The sequence below is a fragment of the Pseudophryne corroboree genome, chromosome 7, assembly GCF_028390025.1.
Source record: "Pseudophryne corroboree isolate aPseCor3 chromosome 7, aPseCor3.hap2, whole genome shotgun sequence".
NCBI lineage: Eukaryota > Metazoa > Chordata > Amphibia > Anura > Myobatrachidae > Pseudophryne > Pseudophryne corroboree.
The window spans coordinates 247922314-247943913 of NC_086450.1; the positions used below are offsets into that span (position 1 = coordinate 247922314).

At 47.6% G+C, this 21600-nt stretch overlaps 1 protein-coding gene across 6 annotated transcripts in view; it reads left to right on the forward strand.

Moving 5' to 3' along the window:
* The window catches only part of KALRN (kalirin RhoGEF kinase), a 1402249-nt gene that overhangs the window by 854622 nt on the left and 526027 nt on the right, over window positions 1-21600 (forward strand). For 5 of the 6 annotated variants that reach the window (XM_063934074.1, XM_063934073.1, XM_063934072.1 and 2 more), the window contains exons 12-13: window positions 16337-16506; window positions 16657-16831. In XM_063934074.1, the coding sequence (XP_063790144.1) occupies window positions 16337-16506; window positions 16657-16831 (345 nt within the window). Of the gene's footprint in view, window positions 1-16025; window positions 16087-16336; window positions 16507-16656; window positions 16832-21600 lie in introns of those variants that run through there. The other variant, XM_063934077.1, reaches the window with a different exon arrangement.

Genomic DNA, 21600 nt, shown 5'->3' on the forward strand with positions numbered 1-21600 from the left:
AAAACGAATGACATCGACATCGGAAAACCCGAAAATGCAGAATACGGCAGCTTAGTAAATTAGTCGTAATCAATTCAAAAAGTTGCATATTTACACTTTCAATGTCATTCGTGATTGAACTTTGACCTCAAACGGGAAAATACGAATCTTAGTAAATTTACCCCTATATCTCTGTAACTCTGTTCTTGTTGGTAGGGTTCCAAAAGGCCATGTAGTGTGAAGATATCGTGGTCTATTCTCTCCAAATCTTTCTCGTGTTGTTCTATTGTTATATGCATCAGCTGTAAGGAACAGTCTTTAAGAGTCTTGTTCCACTTATTGATGAATTCTATATTGTCTCTATTGTGTGTGGGTACCTTTTTAATATTCAAACCTTTTGGTATTGTGTTCCACTGGAGTGCAACTGTGTCCCACCATATTTTTGTTTCCTACTTCAACAATTGTTCTAATCTTAATATGTGAGTGCAAAACTCTTGTCCTTTGTTTATTGATGTTGTTTGTTCAAAAACTGCAAATGTTTGTTTGGCCCTGTCAATTCGATCATTTTTGTATTCTAGTACAGTATTCCCATATGTGTGTTGTTGGGATAATTTTTCTAATTGACCAGGGTGAATAATGATTAGATATGAAGGAAGGAGGAAAGATGGTGTTGGAGGAAGAAATAGGTTATGCGCTGCAGTCTCTCAATGGACAGTGTTATAACTAGTATAGAGATGGAGGACTGCGCTCACAGAGCAAAAGAAAATTATAATTTGATTGACAGATGAAGGTCCCAGGACTACCCAATGGTAAAGGGGGCAGTGACAAATAGGAACCAATTAGCGATCACAAGTAAGCTTTTATGGACTTCTCAACACAAGGCATGTAATCCTTGACAAAGGCACCCCGGTGCTGAAACGCGTTGGGACATTGCCCAATATCCACACAGAACTGCACAGACTGATTGAGCAGCCTTCCCCTGTCCCTGGCCAGAGAGGGAGAAGCTACGGAGCTACCACTGCACGAAAGCCCCGCATCACGTGACACAGGGAAACCGGAAGCGGCGCACGGGACCCTGAGACTGAGTACAGCGGCCGCTGCACTCACGCGGGGACCAGGACAAGATGGACACCTTGAAGAACAGGGCACCGCAGGAAACAGGGATGGAAGCTGAGCCAGCACAGGCGTGCGGATCGCACCCCTGGCGATGAGTGTAAGATCAGGCCCGTAACCCTGTCTCCTTACTATTGGTTGCCCACACAGTGCACACATGCAGAGGGCATGACAGGCGGGACGCCGCACTAGTCATTGCCCACAGAACATTTTTTGATTATTAACCATCAGAAGGAACATAGGTTTTACAAGGACCTATGGTAAAGGTGCACCCTAAAGGAGCACCTGACATTAACCCTTAACAGACCAAAACTTTCTAAATAGCACCTTAAGTGCCACCATAGAGACATTTACTTAATTCCATTTGGTGTAGACATTTTATTATAACCAACAAACATTGAGGTTTGCAGCACTTAATTCTCGTTAATTTCATAACACCTACACCAAAACCACGATCACTGATATCAATATCAGAAATACACACTTCTGTTCATCCTCATCCCGACTTCTATACCCCCGGTTCTCTTTCCTCCAATCTATATCTTATAGCCCACCTAATTCGAGTGCGCCAACCGCTATACATTTTACTATATTCTGTGTGCGACTGTATTTGCATACAAAACGCTATGCTACGTTTTTTTCCTGGAAAATAAGAATTTACTTACCGATAATTCTATTTCTCATAGTCCGTAGTGGATGCTGGGACTTCCGTAAGGACCATGGGGGATAGCGGCTCCGCAGGAGACTGGGCACAAAAAGTAAAAGCTTTAGACTAGCTGGTGTGCACTGGCTCCTCCCCCTATGACCCTCCTCCAAGCCTCAGTTAGGATACTGTGCCCGGACGAGCGTACATAATAAGGAAGGATTTTGAATCCCGGGTAAGACTCATACCAGCCACACCAATCACACTGTACAACCTGTGATCTGAACCCAGTTAACAGTATGATAAACGTAGGAGCCTCTGAAAAGATGGCTCACAACAATAAACAACCCGATTTTTTTGTAACAATAACTATATACAAGTATTGCAGACAATCCGCACTTGGGATGGGCGCCCAGCATCCACTACGGACTATGAGAAATAGAATTATCGGTAAGTAAATTCTTATTTTCTCTGACGTCCTAGTGGATGCTGGGACTTCCGTAAGGACCATGGGGATTATACCAAAGCTCCCAAACGGGCGGGAGAGTGCGGATGACTCTGCAGCACCGAATGAGAGAACTCCAGGTCCTCCTCAGCCAGGGTATCGAATTTGTAAAATTTTGCAAACGTGTTTGCCCCTGACCAAGTAGCTGCTCGGCAAAGTTGTAAAGCCGAGACCCCTCGGGCAGCCGCCCAAGATGAGCCCACTTTTCTTGTGGAATGGGCTTTAACAGATTTTGGCTGTGGCAGTCCTGCCACAGAATGTGCAAGCTGAATTGTACTACAAATCCAACGAGCAATCGTCTGCTTAGAAGCAGGAGCACCCAGCTTGTTGGGTGCATACAGGATAAACAGCGAGTCAGATTTTCTGACTCCAGCCGTCCTGGAAACATATATTTTCAGGGCCCTGACTACGTCCAACAACTTGGAGTCCTCCAAGTCCCTAGTAGCCGCAGGCACCACAATAGGTTGGTTCATGTGAAACGCTGAAACCACCTTAGGGAGAAATTGAGGACGAGTCCTCAATTCTGCCCTGTCTGAATGAAAAATTAGGTAAGGGCTTTTATATGACAAAGCCGCCATTTCTGAGACACGCCTGGCTGACGCCAGAGCTAACAGCATGACCACCTTCCATGTGAGATATTTTAATTCCACAGTGGTGAGTGGTTCAAACCAATGTGATTTTAGGAACCCTAAAACTACATTGAGATCCCAAGGTGCCACTGGTGGCACAAAAGGAGGTTGTATATGCAGTACCCCCTTGACAAACGTCTGAACTTCAGGCAATGAAGCCAGTTCTTTCTGGAAGAAGATCGACAGGGCCGAAATTTGAACCTTAATGGATCCTAATTTTAGGCCCATAGACAGTCCTGCTTGCAGGAAATGCAGGAAACGACCCAGTTGAAATTCCTCTGTGGGGGCCTTCTTAGCCTCACACCAGGAAACATATTTTCGCCAAATGCGGTGATAATGTTTCGCAGTTACATCCTTCCTTGCTTTGATCAGGGTAGGGATGACTTCATCTGGAATGCCTTTTTCCATCAGGATCCGGCGTTCAACCGCCATGCCGTCAAACGCAGCCGCGGTAAGTCTTGGAACAGACAAGGTCCCTGCTGGAGCAGGTCCTTTCTTAGAGGTAGAGGCCACGGGTCCTCCGTGAGCATCTCTTGCAGTTCCGGGTACCAAGTTCTTCTTGGCCAATCCGGAGTCATGAGTATAGTCTTCACTCCTCTCCTTCTTATGATTCTCAGTACTTTTGGAATGAGAGGCAGAGGAGGGAACACATACACCGACTGGTACACCCACGGTGTTACCAGAGCGTCCACCGCTATTGCCTGAGGGTCCCTTGACCTGGCGCAATATCTGTCCAGTTTTTTGTTGAGACGGGACGCCATCATGTCCACCTTTGGTTTTTCCCAACGGTTTACAATCACTTGAAAGACTTCTGGGTGAAGTCCCCACTCCCCCGGGTGGAGGTCGTGTCTGCTGAGGAAGTCTGCTTCCCAGTTGTCCACTCCCGGAATGAACACTGCTGACAGTGCCACCACATGATTTTCCGCCCAGCGAAGAATCCTTGCAGCTTCTGCCATTGCCTTGCTTGACTTAGGGCATTGTAAATGGCCCTTAGTTCCAGGATATTTATGTGAAGAGACGTTTCCATGCTTGACCACAAGCCCTGGAAATTTCTTCCCTGTGTGACTGCTCCCCAGCCTCTCAGGCTGGCATCGGTGGTCACCAGCATCCAATCCTGAATGCCGAATCTGCGGCCCTCTAGAAGATGAGCACTCTGTAACCACCACAGGAGAGACACCCTTGTCCTTGGAGATAGGGTTATCCGCTGATACATCTGAAGATGCGATCCGGACCATTTGTCCAGCAGATCCCACTGAAAAGTTCTTGCATGGAATCTTCCGAATGGAATCGCTTCGTAAGAAGCCACCATTTTTCCCAGGACTCTCGTGCATTGATGCACTGACACTTGGCCTGGTTTTAGGAGTTTCCTGACTAGCTCGGATAACTCCCTGGCCTTCTCCTCCGGGAGAAACACCTTTTTCTGGACTGTGTCCAGAATCATCCCCAGGAACAGTAGACGTGTTGTTGGAATCAGCTGTGATTTTGGGATATTTAGGATCCACCCGTGCTGACGTAGCACTACCTGAGATAGTGCTACTCCGACCTCTAACTGTTCCCTGGACCTTGCCCTTATCAGGAGATCGTCCAAGTAAGGGATAATTAAGACGCCTTTTCTTCGAAGAAGAATCATCATTTCGGCCATTACCTTGGTAAAGACCCGTGGTGCCGTGGACAATCCAAACGGCAGCGTCTGAAACTGATAATGACAGTTTTGTACCACAAACCTGAGGTACCCTTGGTGAGAAGGGTAGATTGGGACATGGAGATAAGCATCTTTGATGTCCAGAGACACCATATAGTCCCCTTCTTCCAGGTTCGCTATCACTGCTCTGAGTGACTCCATCTTGAATTTGAACCTTTTTATGTAAGTGTTCAAGGATTTTAGATTTAAAATTGGTCTCACCGAGCCGTCTGGCTTCGGTACCACAAACAGCGTGGAATAATACCCCTTTCCCTGTTGTAGGAGGGGTACCTTGATTATCACCTGCTGGGAATACAGCTTGTGAATAGCTTCCACTACCGCCTCCCTGTCTGAGGGAGACGTTGGTAGAGCAGACTTCAGGAACCGGCGAGGGGGAGACGTCTCGAATTCCAATTTGTACCCCTGTGATACTACCTGCAGGATCCAGGGGTCCAATTGCGAGTGAGCCCACTGCGCGCTGAAATTCTTGAGACGGCCCCCCACCGTGCCTGAGTCCGCTTGTAAGGCCCCAGCGTCATGCTGAGGACTTAGCAGAAGCGGGGGAGGGCTTCTGCTCCTGGGAAGAGGCTGCCTGGTGCAGTCTTTTTCCCCTTCCTCTGCCCCGGGGCAGAAATGAGTGGCCTTTTGCCCGCTTGCCCTTATGGGAACGAAAGGACTGAGTTTGAAAAGACGGTGTCTTTTTCTGCTGAGAGGTGACCTGGGGTAAAAAGGTGGATTTTCCAGCCGTTGCTGTGGCCACCAGGTCCGATAGACCGACCCCAAATAACTCCTCCCCTTTATACGGCAATACTTCCATATGTCGTTTGGAATCCGCATCACCTGACCACTGTCGCGTCCATAACGCTCTTCTGGCAGAAATGGACATCGCACTCACTCTAGATGCCAGGGTGCAAATATCCCTCTGTGCATCTCGCATATATAGTAATGCATCCTTTAAATGCTCTATAGTTAATAATATACTGTCCCTATCCAGGGTATCAATATTTTCAGTCAGGGAATCCGACCAAGCCACTCCAGCACTGCACATCCAGGCTGAGGCGATTGCTGGTCGCAGTATAACACCAGTATGTGTGTATATACCTTTTAGGATATTTTCCAGCCTTCTATCAGCTGGTTACTTAAGGGCGGCCATATCGGGAGACGGTAACGCCACTTGTTTTGATAAGCGTGTGAGCGCCTTATCTACCCTAGGGGGTGTTTCCCAACGCGCCCTAACCTCTGGCGGGAAAGGGTATAGTGCCAATAATTTATTAGAAATCAGCAGTTTTTTATCGGGGGAAAACCACGCTTTATCACACACCTCATTTAATTCATCTGATTCAGGAAAAACTACTGGTAGTTTTTTCACACCCCACATAATACCCTTTTTTGTGGTACTTGTAGTGTCAGAAATATTCAATGCCTCCTTCATTGCCGTGATCATGTAACGTGTGGCCCTACTGGACATTACGTTTGTCTCCTCACCGTCGACACTGGATTCAGTATCCGTGTCTGGGTCTGTGTCGACCATCTGAGGTAACGGGCGTTTTAGCGCCCCCGACGGTGTCTGAGACGCCTGAACAGGCACTAATTGATTTGCCGGCTGTCTCATGTCGTCAACAGTTTTTTGCAAAGTGCTGACACTGTCACGTAATTCTTTAAATACGACCATCCAGTCAGGTGTCGACTCCCTAGGGGGTGACATCACTAACACAGGCAATTGCTCTGCTTCCACATCATTTTCCTCCTCATACATGTCGACACAATCGTACCGACACCCAGCACACACACAGGGAATGCTCTGAAGAGGACAGGACCCCACGAGCCCTTTGGGGAGACAGAGGGAGAGTTTGCCAGCACACACCAGAGCGCTATATATATACAGGGATAACCTTATGTAAGTGTTACTCCCTTTATAGCTGCTGTTTTATATTAGCTGCCAATAGTGCCCCCCCTCTCTTGTTTTACCCTGATTCTGTAGCCGGACTGCAGGGGAGAGTCTTCCTTCCAGCGGAACTGTGAGGGAAAATGGCGCTTGTGTGCTGAGGAGATAGGCTCCGCCCCCTTCACGGCGGCCTTTTCTCCCGCTTTTTTTTTTAGGAAAACTGGCAGGGGTGAAATGCATCCATATAGCCCCAGGAGCTATATGTGATGTATTTCTTTAGCCATATAAGGTTTAAACATGTTTTATTGCGTCTCAGGGCGCTCCCCCCCAGCGCCCTGCACCCTCAGTGACCGGAGTGTGAAGTGTGCTGAGAGCAATGGCGCACAGCTGCAGTGCTGTGCGCTACCTTATCTGAAGACAGGAACGTCTTCTGCCGCCGATTTCTCCGGACCTCTTCGCTCTTCTGGCTCTGTAAGGGGGCCGGCGGCGCGGCTCCGGGACCCATCCAGGCTGAACCTGTGATCGTCCCTCTGGAGCTAATGTCCAGTAGCCAAGAAGCCCAATCCACTCTGCACGCAGGTGAGTTCGCTTCTTCTCCCCTTAGTCCCACGATGCAGTGAGCCTGTTGCCAGCAGGACTCACTGAAAATAAAAAACCTATTTAAACTTTTACTTCTAAGCAGCTCAGGAGAGCCACCTAGCATGCACCCTTCTCGTTCGGGCACAAAAATCTAACTGAGGCTTGGAGGAGGGTCATAGGGGGAGGAGCCAGTGCACACCAGCTAGTCTAAAGCTTTTACTTTTTGTGCCCAGTCTCCTGCGGAGCCGCTATCCCCCATGGTCCTTACGGAAGTCCCAGCATCCACTAGGACGTCAGAGAAAACACTATAATGTTTCATTTTGGATAGATCCGCAATTACACACATAATATAGGCGTGCTGCATATCATTTTAAATAGCAGAAGCTGCTCGTATGTCCTAATGCATTAGATTGTGTCTAAGACACATTTTCGTGGCAAAAGACGCAAGAAAAGTCGCTTGGTGCTACCGAGTCCCACCACGCATGGCGTGACTTGATGGGCTGTATAGCGTGACTGCAGCAAGGATGAAAGGGGACACATCTGTACACCATGTTATTTCACTTTTTTCCCATCTCCTGAGTATTGAAACCACATTGCTGAACACCCAGATGTAAAGAGGACACTTCGTTTATGAGAAACTATTCAGAACACCAGTGTTAAGATTGTCCAGTGCCAACCTTTGTCATCTTTAAGTGAGATTTTTTTATTCCACCATACACCTAAGTAGGCTTACCATACTATCCCTTTAAACTGGGATACTCATGAATTACACAGGTTCAGTGGTTGGCTGACTTATACCCTGCATTTTTGCTGGTTTTAGTCAACCACAGAACCTGTGTAATTCATCAGGGTTACGTAATAATCCCTGCAGGCAGGATGCCGGCTGTCAAAATCCCGACAGCAGCATCAAACCGCCAGAATGTCGGCAGCAGGATAAACACTAAGAGTCCCCTTGCGGGCTCGCTGTGCTCGCCACAGGATTTATTCCCACTCTATGGGTGGAGTGGGAATAGCCCTGTTTCTCCAGGATTCCAGCATCTGTATCCTGAATGCCTGCATTTTAACTGCATCCCATTCCTCAGTGTCCCGGTTTAAAAGGATAGTATGTTAAGTCTACACCTAAGCAATTATATTACTTTTAAACACCAATAAGACAGAGAAAGCACCAGGACAAAATGTCTATCTAATTTGCATTGAAACAGATATCCAAGGGAGTGGAGGTTGGGTCTTCGTTATTCTGATCGGATTCACATTGCATGCATATCTATTCTACATGTAATTTGAGTCATGATATTTGATACTTAAATGCAGTTGTAGGGAAATCATAAGGCTTCCTATTTGGAGCGAGTAGCTCCTAAACAAACCCTAAGTGGTGGCAGATTACTGAATGTGAGTGGGAGAGGTACTGTGCTGTAGAGTATTATCATTTCACTAGACAGACTATGTAATTGCTTTTAGATTAACTCTGTAACACGCACATTATACAGGTTCGAGTGAGTGCTTTTAGAGATTGGAGTATTTTAAAAACCGCTGTTTGTATATACGTGTAGTATGTGGATTATCTTGGAACCACTGTGTGTGTATGTATACAGATAGAAATATATATATAGAGAGAGAGAGAGTGTGAGTGAGAGACAGTAATGTGCAACAGTTTTAGGCAGGTGTGGCAAAAATGCTGCAAAGTAAGAATACTTACAGAAATAGAAGTGTTACTAGTTATTTCTGCTGCGGGGTACACTGGGCTCCACAAGGATTAACATCGGGGTGTAGAGTAGGATCTTGATCCAAGGCACCAACAGGCTCAAAGCTTTGACTGTTCCCAAGATGCACAGTGCCGCCTCCTTATAACCCCGCCTCCGTGCACAGGAGCTCAGTTTGTAAGTTGGTGCCATGCAGTAAGCAGGCATATCAACAGGGGGGCTGCTCCTGCAGCCCTAAGTAAAAGCTAATTTCAGAAGAAAGAATATCTGAAGACTTCAAGGGCTGCAGCAGTGTTAGATGTCAGTCAGACATCCCCTGCTGCAGCTCCATTACTCCCCCAGCGGCGCTGTATACTCCTGCACCCTGGTTGCCGGGTCACTGCAGCAGAGGCTTCGGTGTTCTTCATACGTTAGTCACACACTCGCCGCTGTCTCCCGGATCGCGTGGCCGCATTAGAAGGGGAGGTAAGGGGTCTCTTTGGCCCGCTGTAATCGCGATCCAGCGCAGCCGTGGGAGGCGGGCCGCGTGCTGGCGTAGACACTGTAAATGGCAGCCGCTCCACTAGCTTCCGGGTCACAGGGCACAGGTATGGTTTTTGTCTCGCACCGGCCGGTGCAGAAGCCAGCAGGGGGATAAGGCCTGACCTGTAGCCCCTCCCCCAGTCCCAACGCGCCATTTGGGTAAATGTTCCCGCCTTAGAGCTGCATGTATATCTCCCTCACTCCCTGTCAGCCGCCATTACACGGAGCTGCGCTGTTCCTGGGACTGCTGGGGCAAATCCTCCTCTGTAAAGCCGCCTGCTCGTCAGCGCTGTGCATTTTACAGGACACTTAAGTATTCTACCTGTCAGTAGACAGTGTTAGTTAAGAAAGAGTGCATGCAGTCAGGGTTGTGTGGTACAAACACCCTGTGATATACATTCATTACTTACTGTGTTTTGTTATATCTACTGTTTACATATATACAGTATCTATATAGTTATACTGAGTATCACTTTGTTTTGCTAGTCCAGTGTAGTCTTATTGTTTGGTATAACGTCTGCATTGTACATTTGTGATTATATGTGTGTGTGCATGTAGCTGCTGCGTGGCTTCCATCTCGTGTATTTCACTCAGCTTGCTTCTCCTATATCCTGTAACCTGAGGGGGCTAAGTGCGTCAGGTTTATTCACTGATATAGGTATTTCACAACATATACTTATTGTGTATTTTTCTTTGTGATTTATAGTTACCATATATCTCTTGGATTCCCGGTTTGTGCTGACACACGGCACTGGGAGTTCTTGCTAGGTATATCGCTGCTACTATTGTACTGGATTTCCTGATATTGAGCTTATCATTATGTCAGCTACACGGGGCAATGGATCTGGGGCTTCACCCACATTGCGTGGTGGTGATGCTGCAGACACTTTTGGGGACAACATGGCAGCAGTGAGTTCAGGTTCAGGGGGTTCCTTACCTCCCAGTGGGTCTGTAGCACTGGGGGCCACTAATGACCCACCTTGGGCTACCTTCTCCACGTTATTAAATACGCTGGTAACAAAACTTATGCCCCCTGTGGGACCTCCTTTACCAGTACAGCAGTTTATGGTCCCTGCATTTAATCCGCCATGGGCAAATCAAATCTCATCTCAGCTACAGCACTTGAACCGATCACTAACTAAAAATAAGTCTCACTCTCGGCCGCCTAAGACTAAGAAGTCTTCTAAACAGGCCGCTACGTCCTCACAATCCACCACTGTTCCGTACACATCCTCTGAGGAGGATGGCGCATATACTGACCCCACAGACACTGACTCAGATGCTTCTGATGGGGATGGGAAGTCACTGGTGGATGTCCCTGATTTTATTGAGGCTATCAGGCTCATTCTTCAGGTCTCTGATGATCCTGAGCCTGAGGCTGTCTCTAAAAATCCAGACAGATTTAAACGTAAGAAGGTGGTTAAACAAGTTTTACCTCATTCTCAACACCTGGTTGACATACGTCAGGAATCCTGGGAAAATCCGGGAACTAAATTCACACCGCATAAGAGACTGTTGGCACGCTATCCTCTCTCTGCGGAGCTAAGTAAAAATTGGAAAAACTCCTCCACCTGTATATTCTCAGGTGACAAGACTGGTAGTTTCTTCAGCTCTGCCAGTGACTACCGTCACCTCTCTGAAGGAACCGACGGATAGACGTCTGGAGGGTTGTTTTAAAGCGATTTACACACTAACTGGGGCTGTGCATAGACCAACCATTGCAGCGACATGGGCTGCTGAAGCTGTTGAAGCATGGGCTCAGGAGCTGGAGGCCAAACTACCTTCCAACGCTTCTGATCATGCTAGACAATGTCTCACATATATTACCACGGCTTCTCTCTACCTTAAGGAGGCGGCTTCTGATGCCGGGGTGCTGGTGGCCAGGGCGGCCACTACGTCCATCTTGGCTCAACGTATCCTTTGGTTGAGATCCTAGTCGGTGGATATGGTTTCTAAGAAAACCCTGGAGATGCTTCCTTTTAAGGGAGACATTCTTTTTGGAGAAGACCTCAATAAGATTGTGGCTGACCTGGCTTCTGCTAAAACAGCTTGCCTAGCATGTACGGCTCCTTCTGCGCCGAAGGCTAAAAGTATTTTCTCTCGGCCCTTTCGTCCTCCAGGAAAAGCAAAAGGTAAGGCGTACCAGAAACAAGCTCGTACTACCAAACCTGCCAAGCCCAGACCAAAGCGGGCCTGGACTGCCCATAAGCCTGCTTCCAAAACTGACCAGCCTGCCGCATAACGGGGCGGGCCTCCCCCTGGGGGATCCCAGGGTGGGGGGCCGGCTTCTAGGTTTTGCCCAGGAATGGTTGAAAACCACTTCAGATGCCTGGGTAAGGGAAGTTGTCACTCGAGGTTACGCCGTATCCTTCAAGAAACGTCCCCCTCATCGATTTTGCCTGACAGACGTCCCTTTTGACCCGGTGATGGCAAACACTCTTCATTCAGTAGTACAATCCCTCCTGACCACAGGAGTGGTAGTACAGGTGCCTCTGGCTCAGAGAGGCAAGGGGTACTATTCACCGCTGTTTGTAGTCTCGAAACCGAACGGGTACTCGCGGCCCATTCTCAATCTCAAGTCCTTGAACAAGTATGTGAGGGTCTCCAAGTTTCGTATGGAAACTCTACGCTCTATTGTTCTGGCCTTGGAGCCTGGGGACTATATGGTCTCCCTGGACTTACAGGATGCCTACCTGCATATTCCTATTGCAATGTCGCATCAGCAGTACCTGAGGTTTGCGGTGGGCAACCTTCATTACCAATTTCGGGTGTTACCTTTTGGTTTGACAACAGCTCCGCGAGTTTTCACCAAAGTAATGGCGGTAGTGATGGCTGTACTCCGCCGTCAAGGGGTCAGGAACCTACCGTACCTGGACGATTTGTTGATCCTGGCGAATTCCCCAGAAATTCTCCTGTGTCATCTAGTTCTCACTATACAGTTTATGAAAGCCCACGGGTGGCTAGTCAACTGGAAGCAATCTTCCCTGGTTCCTGCTCGAGCATGGTGCACCTGGGAGCGTTATTGGACACTCACAACCAGCGGAATTCATTGCTTCCTATCTCGTCCGCAAGTGTTGATACATTCGGCAATGCAAGTGCTAGGTCTCATGGTGTCGGATTTCAACATGGTGGAGTATGCTCAATTCCATTCTCGCCCTCTGCAGAAGTTAATTCTTGCCAAGTGTGACGACCTGCCTCACCGGATCAGATCTCAAATGATCTCCTTGTCTCCGGAGGTCCGTCTGTCACTGAGCTGGTGGCTTCAAGACCATCGATTGAGCAGGGGTCGTCCCTTCTGGATATCCAACTGGGTCCTGCTGATGACGGATGCCAGTCTGAGAGGTTGGGACGCGGTGTTGGAGCAACACTCCCTTCAGGGTCGGTGGACCGAGGAGGAGTCTCTGCTCCCGATAAACATTCTGGAACTGTGGGCAGTGTTCAATGCACTGAACCTTGACCAGCATTTGATACAGAACAGACCTGTTCAAGTACAGTCTGACAACGCCACCACGGTGGCCTACATCAATCATCAAGGCGGCACTCGAAGCCGCATGGCAATGAGGGAAGTATCACGGACTCTTCAGTGGGCAGAACGCCATCTGCTGGCCATATCCGCAGTGTTCATTCCGGGGGTCCTAAACTTGAAAGCAGACTTTCTCAGTCGTCAGGACGTACACGCTGGAGAGTGGAGCCTCCATCCAGAGGTGTTTCAACTTCTCGTGTACAAGTGGGGCCTTCCGGATGTGGACCTGATGGCGTCTCGACACAATCACAAGGTTCCACAATCACAAGGGATCCTCAAGCAGCATTCGTGGACGCTCTGGCAATTCCATGGAACTTTCGGCTGCCGCACGTGTTCCCTCCGGTGTCACTCCTGCCCAGAGTAATACGGAAGTTCAAGCAAGAAGGAGGAATCCTACTTCTGATCGCTCCGGCGTGGCCCAGACAGCACTGGTTCTCTGATCTACAGGGCATCTTGCTAGATCGTCCCCTTCTAATTCCACAACGGTCAGACCTCCTCGTTCAGTGCCCTTGTGCTTACCAGGACTTGGCCCATCTGGCTTTGACGGCGTGGCTCTTGAAGCTTCCGTCTTGAGGGCCAAGGGTTTTTCTGAGGCGCCATTCAGACTATGTTGAAGGCCCGTAAGACAGCTTCTGCTCGGATTTACCATAGGGTCTGGAATTCTTACTTTATTTGGTGCGCGTCTCATAATCATGACGTTTTCAAGTTTAGCACGGCCAAACTGTTGGCCTTCCTGCAACAGGGCCTGGACTTAGGCCTTCGTCTTGCCTCCCTCAAGGTTCACATTTCTGCCTTGTCGGTTTGGTTTCAGAGAAAGATTGCTACCCTACCTGATGTTCATACTTTCACTCAGGGTGTGTTGCGGATTCAGCCTCCTTGTGTAACGCCTGTGGCCACTTGGGATCTGTCGGTGGTTCTGGAGGCCTTGCAAGGGTCTCCGTTTGAACCTCTTGCGTCTGCAGACCTTAAGTGGCTTTCCCTTAAGGTTTTGTTTTTGCTGGCTATTGCTTCAGCTAGAAGGGTCTCGGACTTAGGTGCCTTATCCTGTAAGTCCCCCTATCTAATTTTTCACCGTGACCGGGCGGTTCTTAGAACGTGTCTGGGTTATTTACCCAAGGTGGTGTCTTCCTTCCACCTTAACCAGGAGATTGTGGTTCCGGCCTTCAATTCTCCTGAGTTGTCCTCCAAAGAGCGGTGTTTGGATGTGGTACGGGCTCTCCGTATCTATGTGAAGAGAACCTCCTCCATTCGGAAATCTAATTCTCTTTTTGTACTGTTTGGATTTCACAAACGTGGCTGGCCTGCTCACAAGCAGACCTTGGCCAGATGGATTAGAATGGTGATTGCACTTGCTTATGTACAGGCTGGCCTTCCAGCTCCTGCTACCATTAAAGCCCATTCTACTCTGTCTTTTGGACCTTCTTGGGCGGCCCACCGTGGTGCGACCCTTGAACATTTGTGCAAGGCGGCTACGTGGTCCTCAGTGAACACGTTCATAAGGTTCTATGCCTTCGATACTTCCACCTCCCAGGATGCTTCCTTTGTACGCTGGGTTCTTGTGCCCGCTACAGTGCGTACCATCCCATGAGGAACTGCTTTAGGACATCCCCGATGTTAATCCTTGTGGAGCCCAGTGTACCACGCAGCAGAAAACGAGATTTATGGTAAGAACTTACTTTATTATTTATTTATTTATGGTAAGAACTTACTTCTCTTTCTTCGTGGTACACTGGGCTCCACAAGGTGCCCACCCTGACGCACTTAGCTTCTTTGGGTTGGTATGGCATTAGCTGCTGACACCCTCTCCTGTAGTGAGTGTGTGGTGTATGTGGCTACTAACGATGGTCGTCTCTGGTACCTGCTACTGCATTGGTCTGGTTATCGAAACTGAGCTCCTGTGCACGGAGGCGGGGTTATAGAGGAGGTGGCGCTGTGCATCTTGGGAACAGTCAAAGCTTTGAGCCTGTAGGTGCCTCGGATCAAGATCCTACTCTACACCCCAATGTTAATCCTTGTGGAGCCCAGTGTACCTCGCAGAAAGAGATTTAACAACGGTAAGTTCTTACCATAAATCTCGTTTTTTATCAATAAACAAAATGCAAAGTGAATGAACAGAAGAGAAGTCTAAATCAAATCAATATTTGGTGTAACCACCCTTTGCCTTCAAAACAGCATCAATTCTTCTCAGTACACTTGCACACAGTATTTGAAGGAACACGGCAGGGAGGTTGTTTACAAAAATCTTTGCAAACTAACCACAGATCTTCTGAGGATGTAGGCTTGCTCACATCCTTCTATCTCTTCATGTAATCCCAGATACAATCAATGATGTTGAGATCAGTGCTCTGTGGGGGCCACATGATGATGATTATTATCATTTATATATGTGGCTCCACAAGGCTTCCGCAGCACCTAACAAAGTACATAAACAAATGAGCAAATCAAGAAAACAATAACTTACAGTACAAGACAATGGGTTAAATTTACTAAGGTGGGAGATTTTAGAACTGGTGATGTTGCCTATAGCAATCAATAAGATTTTATCTATTATTTTCTAGAAGCAGCTAGATGAACGTTAAGCAGAATCTGATTGGGTGCTATAGGCTACATCACCAGTTCACCTTAGTAAATTTACCCCTATTTAGGACTGATACATGGTATATTAACATTTCTGCATCTGGGACAGGGCATTTAAATAATCACCAGGGTAGCCGAAACTGAGGGTTGGAGTAGAAGTCTCAAAGAGGGAAAAGCACATGAGGGGAGAGGGCCTTGCTCGTGAGAGCTTACATCCTAAAGGGGAGGGACAGACAAACAGGGATGACACAGGTGCCATATCATCACTTCCAGGACTCCTTGTTCTTCTCTATGCTGAAGATCGTTCTTAATGATATTGGCAGTTTGTTTGGGATCGTTGTCCTGCTGCAGAATTAATTTGGAGACAATCAGATGCCTCCGTGATGGTATTGCATGATGGATAAGTACCTGCCTGTATTTCTCAGCATTGAGAAACGAGTTCTGTGTGCAAGTGTACCTAGAAGGTATATTGCTATTTTGAAGGCAAAAAAAAAGTGTGATCTCGCCAAATATTGTTTTGATTTAGAATTATCTTCTGTTTATTCACTTTGCATTTTGTTAATTGATTCATTTAGTCCCAGTTTGGCTCTCTTGGCTATTAGCCTCACAGAAGGCTGATTAGGGCTTTCAACTGTAGGTGTGTGTTAAAAGGCTGTCATCTGTCTCTCATACTGCCTGGGGACATAAGATAGACTATGGAGTCTCTGTGAGAGAGAGAAACCTGCTTTTGAAACCAGTGAACTGTGCCTGGTAAACTTCTTGTATTTTTTTTTGTTTAATAAGTTAGGATTATCCTGTGTTTAGTTAGTGCCAGCCGGCAAGGTATTTTAATTTTTATGTTTATATTTCTGTTTAACTGCACCATAAAACTGGCTGAGCCAGTTGTACCAAAGCAACCGACTTGTGTAATCTCTCAGCTGCTGTACAATGCCATCTACCCCAGGAGATGGTGCCTGTTCCCTAGACCCTATTACAATATGTAATCTCTTATTGTCACCAGCTTTGGACCTGGATGGAGGATTTGCAGAAGGAACTGCTAGAGGATGTATGTGCGGACTCTGTAGATGCTGTCCAGGAGCTTATTAAACAGTTCCAGCAGCAGCAAACAGCTACACTGGATGGGACTCTCAATGTTATTAAAGAGGGAGAAGACCTCATCCAACAACTCAGGTGAGACTTTAAATTTGAAAAGCTTTAATGACAACTGGTTTGTTTTCGAGATGTAGGATTCTGTACACACTATGTTTTGTACATTGCAAAGAATCTGCAGTGTATTGTGAGATGTAGGAGCCTCTACACACTGTGCTCTGTATATTGCAGGGACTCAGCGGTGTCCAGCAATAAGACCCCACATAACAGTTCTATAAGTCATATTGAATCAGTTCTTCAGCAGCTGGACGAGGCTCAGGTACAGATGGAAGAACTGTTCCATGAGAGGAAGATAAAGTTGGATATCTTCCTGCAGCTGCGTATATTCGAGCAGTACACAATAGAGGTGAGTGCTCCTCAGTGATAGAACAATTTTGTCTTATCAAATGATCCAGAGAAATGTGATAAAATTCAGTTGGTTCTTTGACAGTCTGTGTTGTTGCTCTGATAAACAAAACTATTTGCACATGATTACTCAAGGTTTGGTAACATATGGTAAGTTGCTCTCTTATTTCTTCAGCGGGGTACACTGGTATTCCACAGGGAATAACATCGCGGTGTAGAGTTGGATCTTGATCCGAGGCACCAACAGGCTAAAGCTTTGACTGTTCCCAGGATGCATTGCATCGCCTCCTCTATAACCCCGCCTCCAGGCACTGGAGCTCAATTTTGTAAGTTGGTGCCTGCATTGCAGGTCACTAACAGGTGGGGCTGCACTAGGCAGCCCTGTAAAGAGCTTTTTTAGATGACTTCAAGGGCCGCAGCACTATAAGTGTCACTCTAAAATTCTGTGCTGTGGCTCCATTACCTCCCCTAGTTGCGCTGCATACTCCCGCGGCCTGGTTCTCGGGTACACCGGACTTAAGGCACACACCGCTGGCGCTCTCCTGGATCGCGTGGCTGAACATCAGGCAGGAGGTAAGAGGGTCCCCCAGGTGGGACCCGCCGTTAAACTGTGGTTCGGTCGCGGTCCCAGAAGACGGACTGCGCCGCTGGCGTGGACACTGTACTACACAGGGACCCCACTATATCCACCAGGGCAGGGAGCACAGGTCGGATTTACTAATATCCTTTTACAATAGGCTCCATAGTACCCGCTGGTGAAGTCCAGCATATAGGGATAAGGTGCTGACCTGTAACCCCTCCCCCAGCTTCGGGCGCCATCTACTCCTGGTGTTCCCACCCTGGAGCTGCATCTCTCTCTCCCTCACTCCTGCCATCTTCACTACTAGCTGGGCTGTTCTCTGGGATTGCAGGGCTCTGTCTCCTCTGTAAAGCTGCCTGTCTCATCAGCGCTTTGCTTTTACAGACACTTAAGTATTCTACATGTCATTTTAGATAGTGTTAGTTAAGAACAAGTGTACTGCTATCTGAATATTTGGTACAAGTATTCTGTGATATACATCCAATATTTACTGTGCATTGTTATATCTATACTCATACATAGTTATATGTAAATTACTAGTCCAGTGCAGTTTTATTGTTTATATGTAATAACTTCTGCATTGTACATGTGACTGAGTGTGCCTGTAGCTGTTGTGTGGGATTCCATTCTCCTGTATCACATATTGCTATCACTATATTATGTACCCTGAGGGGCTAGGTGCGTCAGGGTCCCATATATATATATATATATATATATATATATATATATAATGTTGCACAGAATATACAATTTGGTATTTTTCCTGTGTGTTTCAGTCACCTCATATCACTTAAATCCTCTGTTTTGTGTCCTGTGTTTACTGTCACATAACATAGGTTTTTTTTTTCCAGATATTGTGTTTGTCTGGCTATATTGTACCATTACGCCTTACGGCTACATTCCCTATAATGTCTGCTACACAGGGCGGGAAATCCGCGGACGCTTCTGCATCCTGCAGTACGGGCGCCACGGATTTACTTGTGGGGGAAGTTTTGGCTGTTGGTTCAGGCGCTGAGTGCCATACACCAAGTCTACTTGCAGTAACTGTGGCCAGTCAGGACCCACCTTGGACAGCGTTCTCAAGTATGCTGAGTATACTTGTGACATGTCTTGCGCCCCCTGTGGGACCTCTGTGCCATTGCAGCCACATATTGTCCCTGTAGTTAATCCGCCCTGGGCGGACACTCTGTCTACCCAATTACAACAATTAAATCAATCCTTGGTTAGACAAAAGTCTACCCCACGCCCCTCTGGGTTCAAGGGGTCATCTAAAAGAACCGTTTCTTCCTCACAATCCACTAATATTTCGGATAATTCTTCTGATGAGGATGGGGAATATACTGATCCGTCAGACACTTATACAGTTGCTTCTGATGAGGAATCTACAACCCAGGTTGATTTTCCTGACCTGGTACAGGCTATTAAGTTAATTCTTCAAATAGATGATGACATTGAGCCTACTACTGCGTCTAAGAAACCTGTTAAGTTCAAACGTCAGAAGGTTGCTATGGTAGTCTTACCACATTCTGACCACTTAGTTGACATAGGTGGTCATTCCGAGTTGTTCGCTAGCTGTTTTCAGTCGCTGCGCAGATCATGGCTCTGTTGACACAGCCGACTGCTGATTGGGTTACTATGTTAAGTGTTAATGCTAATGTGGCTTTATTGTCTAAGAGGCTAGATAATTCTGATTCTCAGACACAAGCATGGAGAAAATCCATGGAGGATGCTTTGGCTCAGGTACAGACCCCCCTCGGGGTCACAAAAACGTTAATTTACCCAGATGGTAGATACAGATACCGACACGGATTCTGATTCCGATGTCGATTTTAATGAGGCTACTTTACACCCAAGGGTGGTTAAGAGTATTCAATACATGATTGTGGCTATTAAAGATGTTTTACATATCTCTGACGAACCTGCTGTTCAGGACACTAGGATTTGCCTATTTAAAGGGAAAATGCCTGAGGTGAAGTTTCCCCCCTCTCATGAAATGAATGCTCTTTGTGAAAAAGCTTGGGAGTCGCCGGACAAGAGGTGGCAGATTCCCAAGAGAATTTTTATGGCATATCCTTTCCCCTCTGATGACAGGGAAAAATGGGAGTCGTCTCCAAATGTCGACAAGGCTTTATCCCGTTTGTCCAAGAAGGTGGCGCTTCCGTCCCTTGACACGGCTGCTCTCAAGAATTTGGCGGATCGCAAGCTGGAGACGTCTCTGAAGGCCATTTTTGTTAATACTGGTGCATTGCTCAGACCTGCTGTGGTGTCGGTATGGGTGAGTAGTGCTATTGCTAAGTGGGCCGATAATTTAGCTTCTGATATGAATACCCTTGATAAGGATAACATTCTTTTGACTCTTGGTTATATCAAGGACGCTGCAGATTACCTAAAGGATGCAGCGAGGGATGTTGGCCTCTTGGGATCAAGAGCCAATGCCATGGCGGTTTCGGCCAGGAGGGCGCTATGGATCCATCAATGGAATGCTGATGCCGACTCCAAGAAAAATATGGAAGCTTTCCCCTTCAAAGGTAGTGTCTTGTTTGGTAACGGCCTTGCTGACCTGGTATCTACCGCTACTGCGGGTAAGTCATATTTTCTTCCTTATGTTCCCACTCAACAGAAAAAGGTGCCCCAACAGCAGATGCAGTCCTTTCGGCCTAATAAATACAAAAGAGGTAAGGGCTCGTCCTTCCTCGCTTCAAAGGGTAGAGGAAGGGGAAAAAAGTCGCCTGCAGTGTCAAGCACCCAGGACCAAAAGTCCTCCCCCCGCCTCTACCAAGTCCACCGCATGACGCTGGGGCCCCCTGCGGGAGTCCGTGCCGGTGGGGGCCGTCTCCAAATCTTCAATCAGGTCTGGTTTCAGTCAGCCCTGGATCCTTGGGTCTTAGATATAGTGTCCCAAGGGTACAAGCTGGAGTTTCAGGAGATGACCCCCCCCCCCCCCCCCCCCGCCGCTTTTTCAAATCGGCCTTGCCAGTTTCTCTTCCAGAAAGAGAAGTGGTAAATGCTACGATACAAAAGCTGTGTCAACAGAGGGTCATTGTCCCCGTTCCCCCATCCCAACGGGGGGAAGGGTTCTATTCGAGCCTCTTTGTCGTACCGAAGTCGGATGGTTCGGTCAGATCGATTCTGAACCTAAAATCCCTCAATCCATACTTGAAAACTTTCAAGTTCAAGATGGAATCTCTTCGAGCTGTGATCTCCAGCCTAGAAGGGGGGGATTTTATGGCATCAGTCGACATAAAGGATACCTACTTACACGTCCCGATATATCCTCCGCATCAGGCCTTCCTGAGATTTGCGGTGTAGGATTGTCATTACCAATTTCAGACGTTGCCGTTTCGGCTTTCCACGGCCCCGAGGGTTTTCACCAAGGTTATGGCAGAAATGATGGTACTCCTTCGCAAGTGAGGGGTCACATTATCCCGTACTTGGACGATCTCCTGATAAAGGCGAGGTCAAAGGAACAATTGCTAAAGAATGTGGAACTCTCCCTGATGGTTCTGCAACATCACGGTTGGATTTTAAATTTGACAAAGTCTCAGTTGATTCCGACAACTCGGCTGCCCTTCCTGGGCATGATCCTAGACACGGAGCTTCAGAGAATGTTTCTTCCGGAGGACAAAGCTCTGGAAATACAGACCATGGTCAAGGAGCTTTTGAGACCGACAAGGGTGTCGATTCATCAATGCACTTGAGTGCTAGGAAAGATGGTGGCGGCTTACAAAGCCATTCCGTTTGGCAGGTTTCATGCCGGGGTGTTTCAGTGGGACCTGCTGGACAAATGGTCCGGGTCTCACCTACACATGCACCGGAAAATAAGTCTATCTTCCAGGGCAAGGATCTCTCTCCTGTGGTGGCTGCAGGGCTCTCACCTTCTCGAGGGACGCCGTTTCGGAATCCAGGACTGGGTCCTGCTGACTACAGATGCAAGTCTCCGAGGCTGGGGCGCAGTCGCGCAGGGAACAAGTTTCCAGGGAAAATGGTCAAGCCAGGAATCTTCTCTCCACATAAATGTTCTCGAGTTAAGAGCTATTTACAAAGGCCTCCTGCAAGCGAAGAGCCTTCTTCAGGGTCTCCCGGTCCTGATCCAGTCGGACAACATATCAGCGGTGGCGTACGTAAAGGCGTACCAAGGAGCAGGGCGGCAATGGCGGAAGCCACACGAATTCTCAGCTGGGCGGAACAAC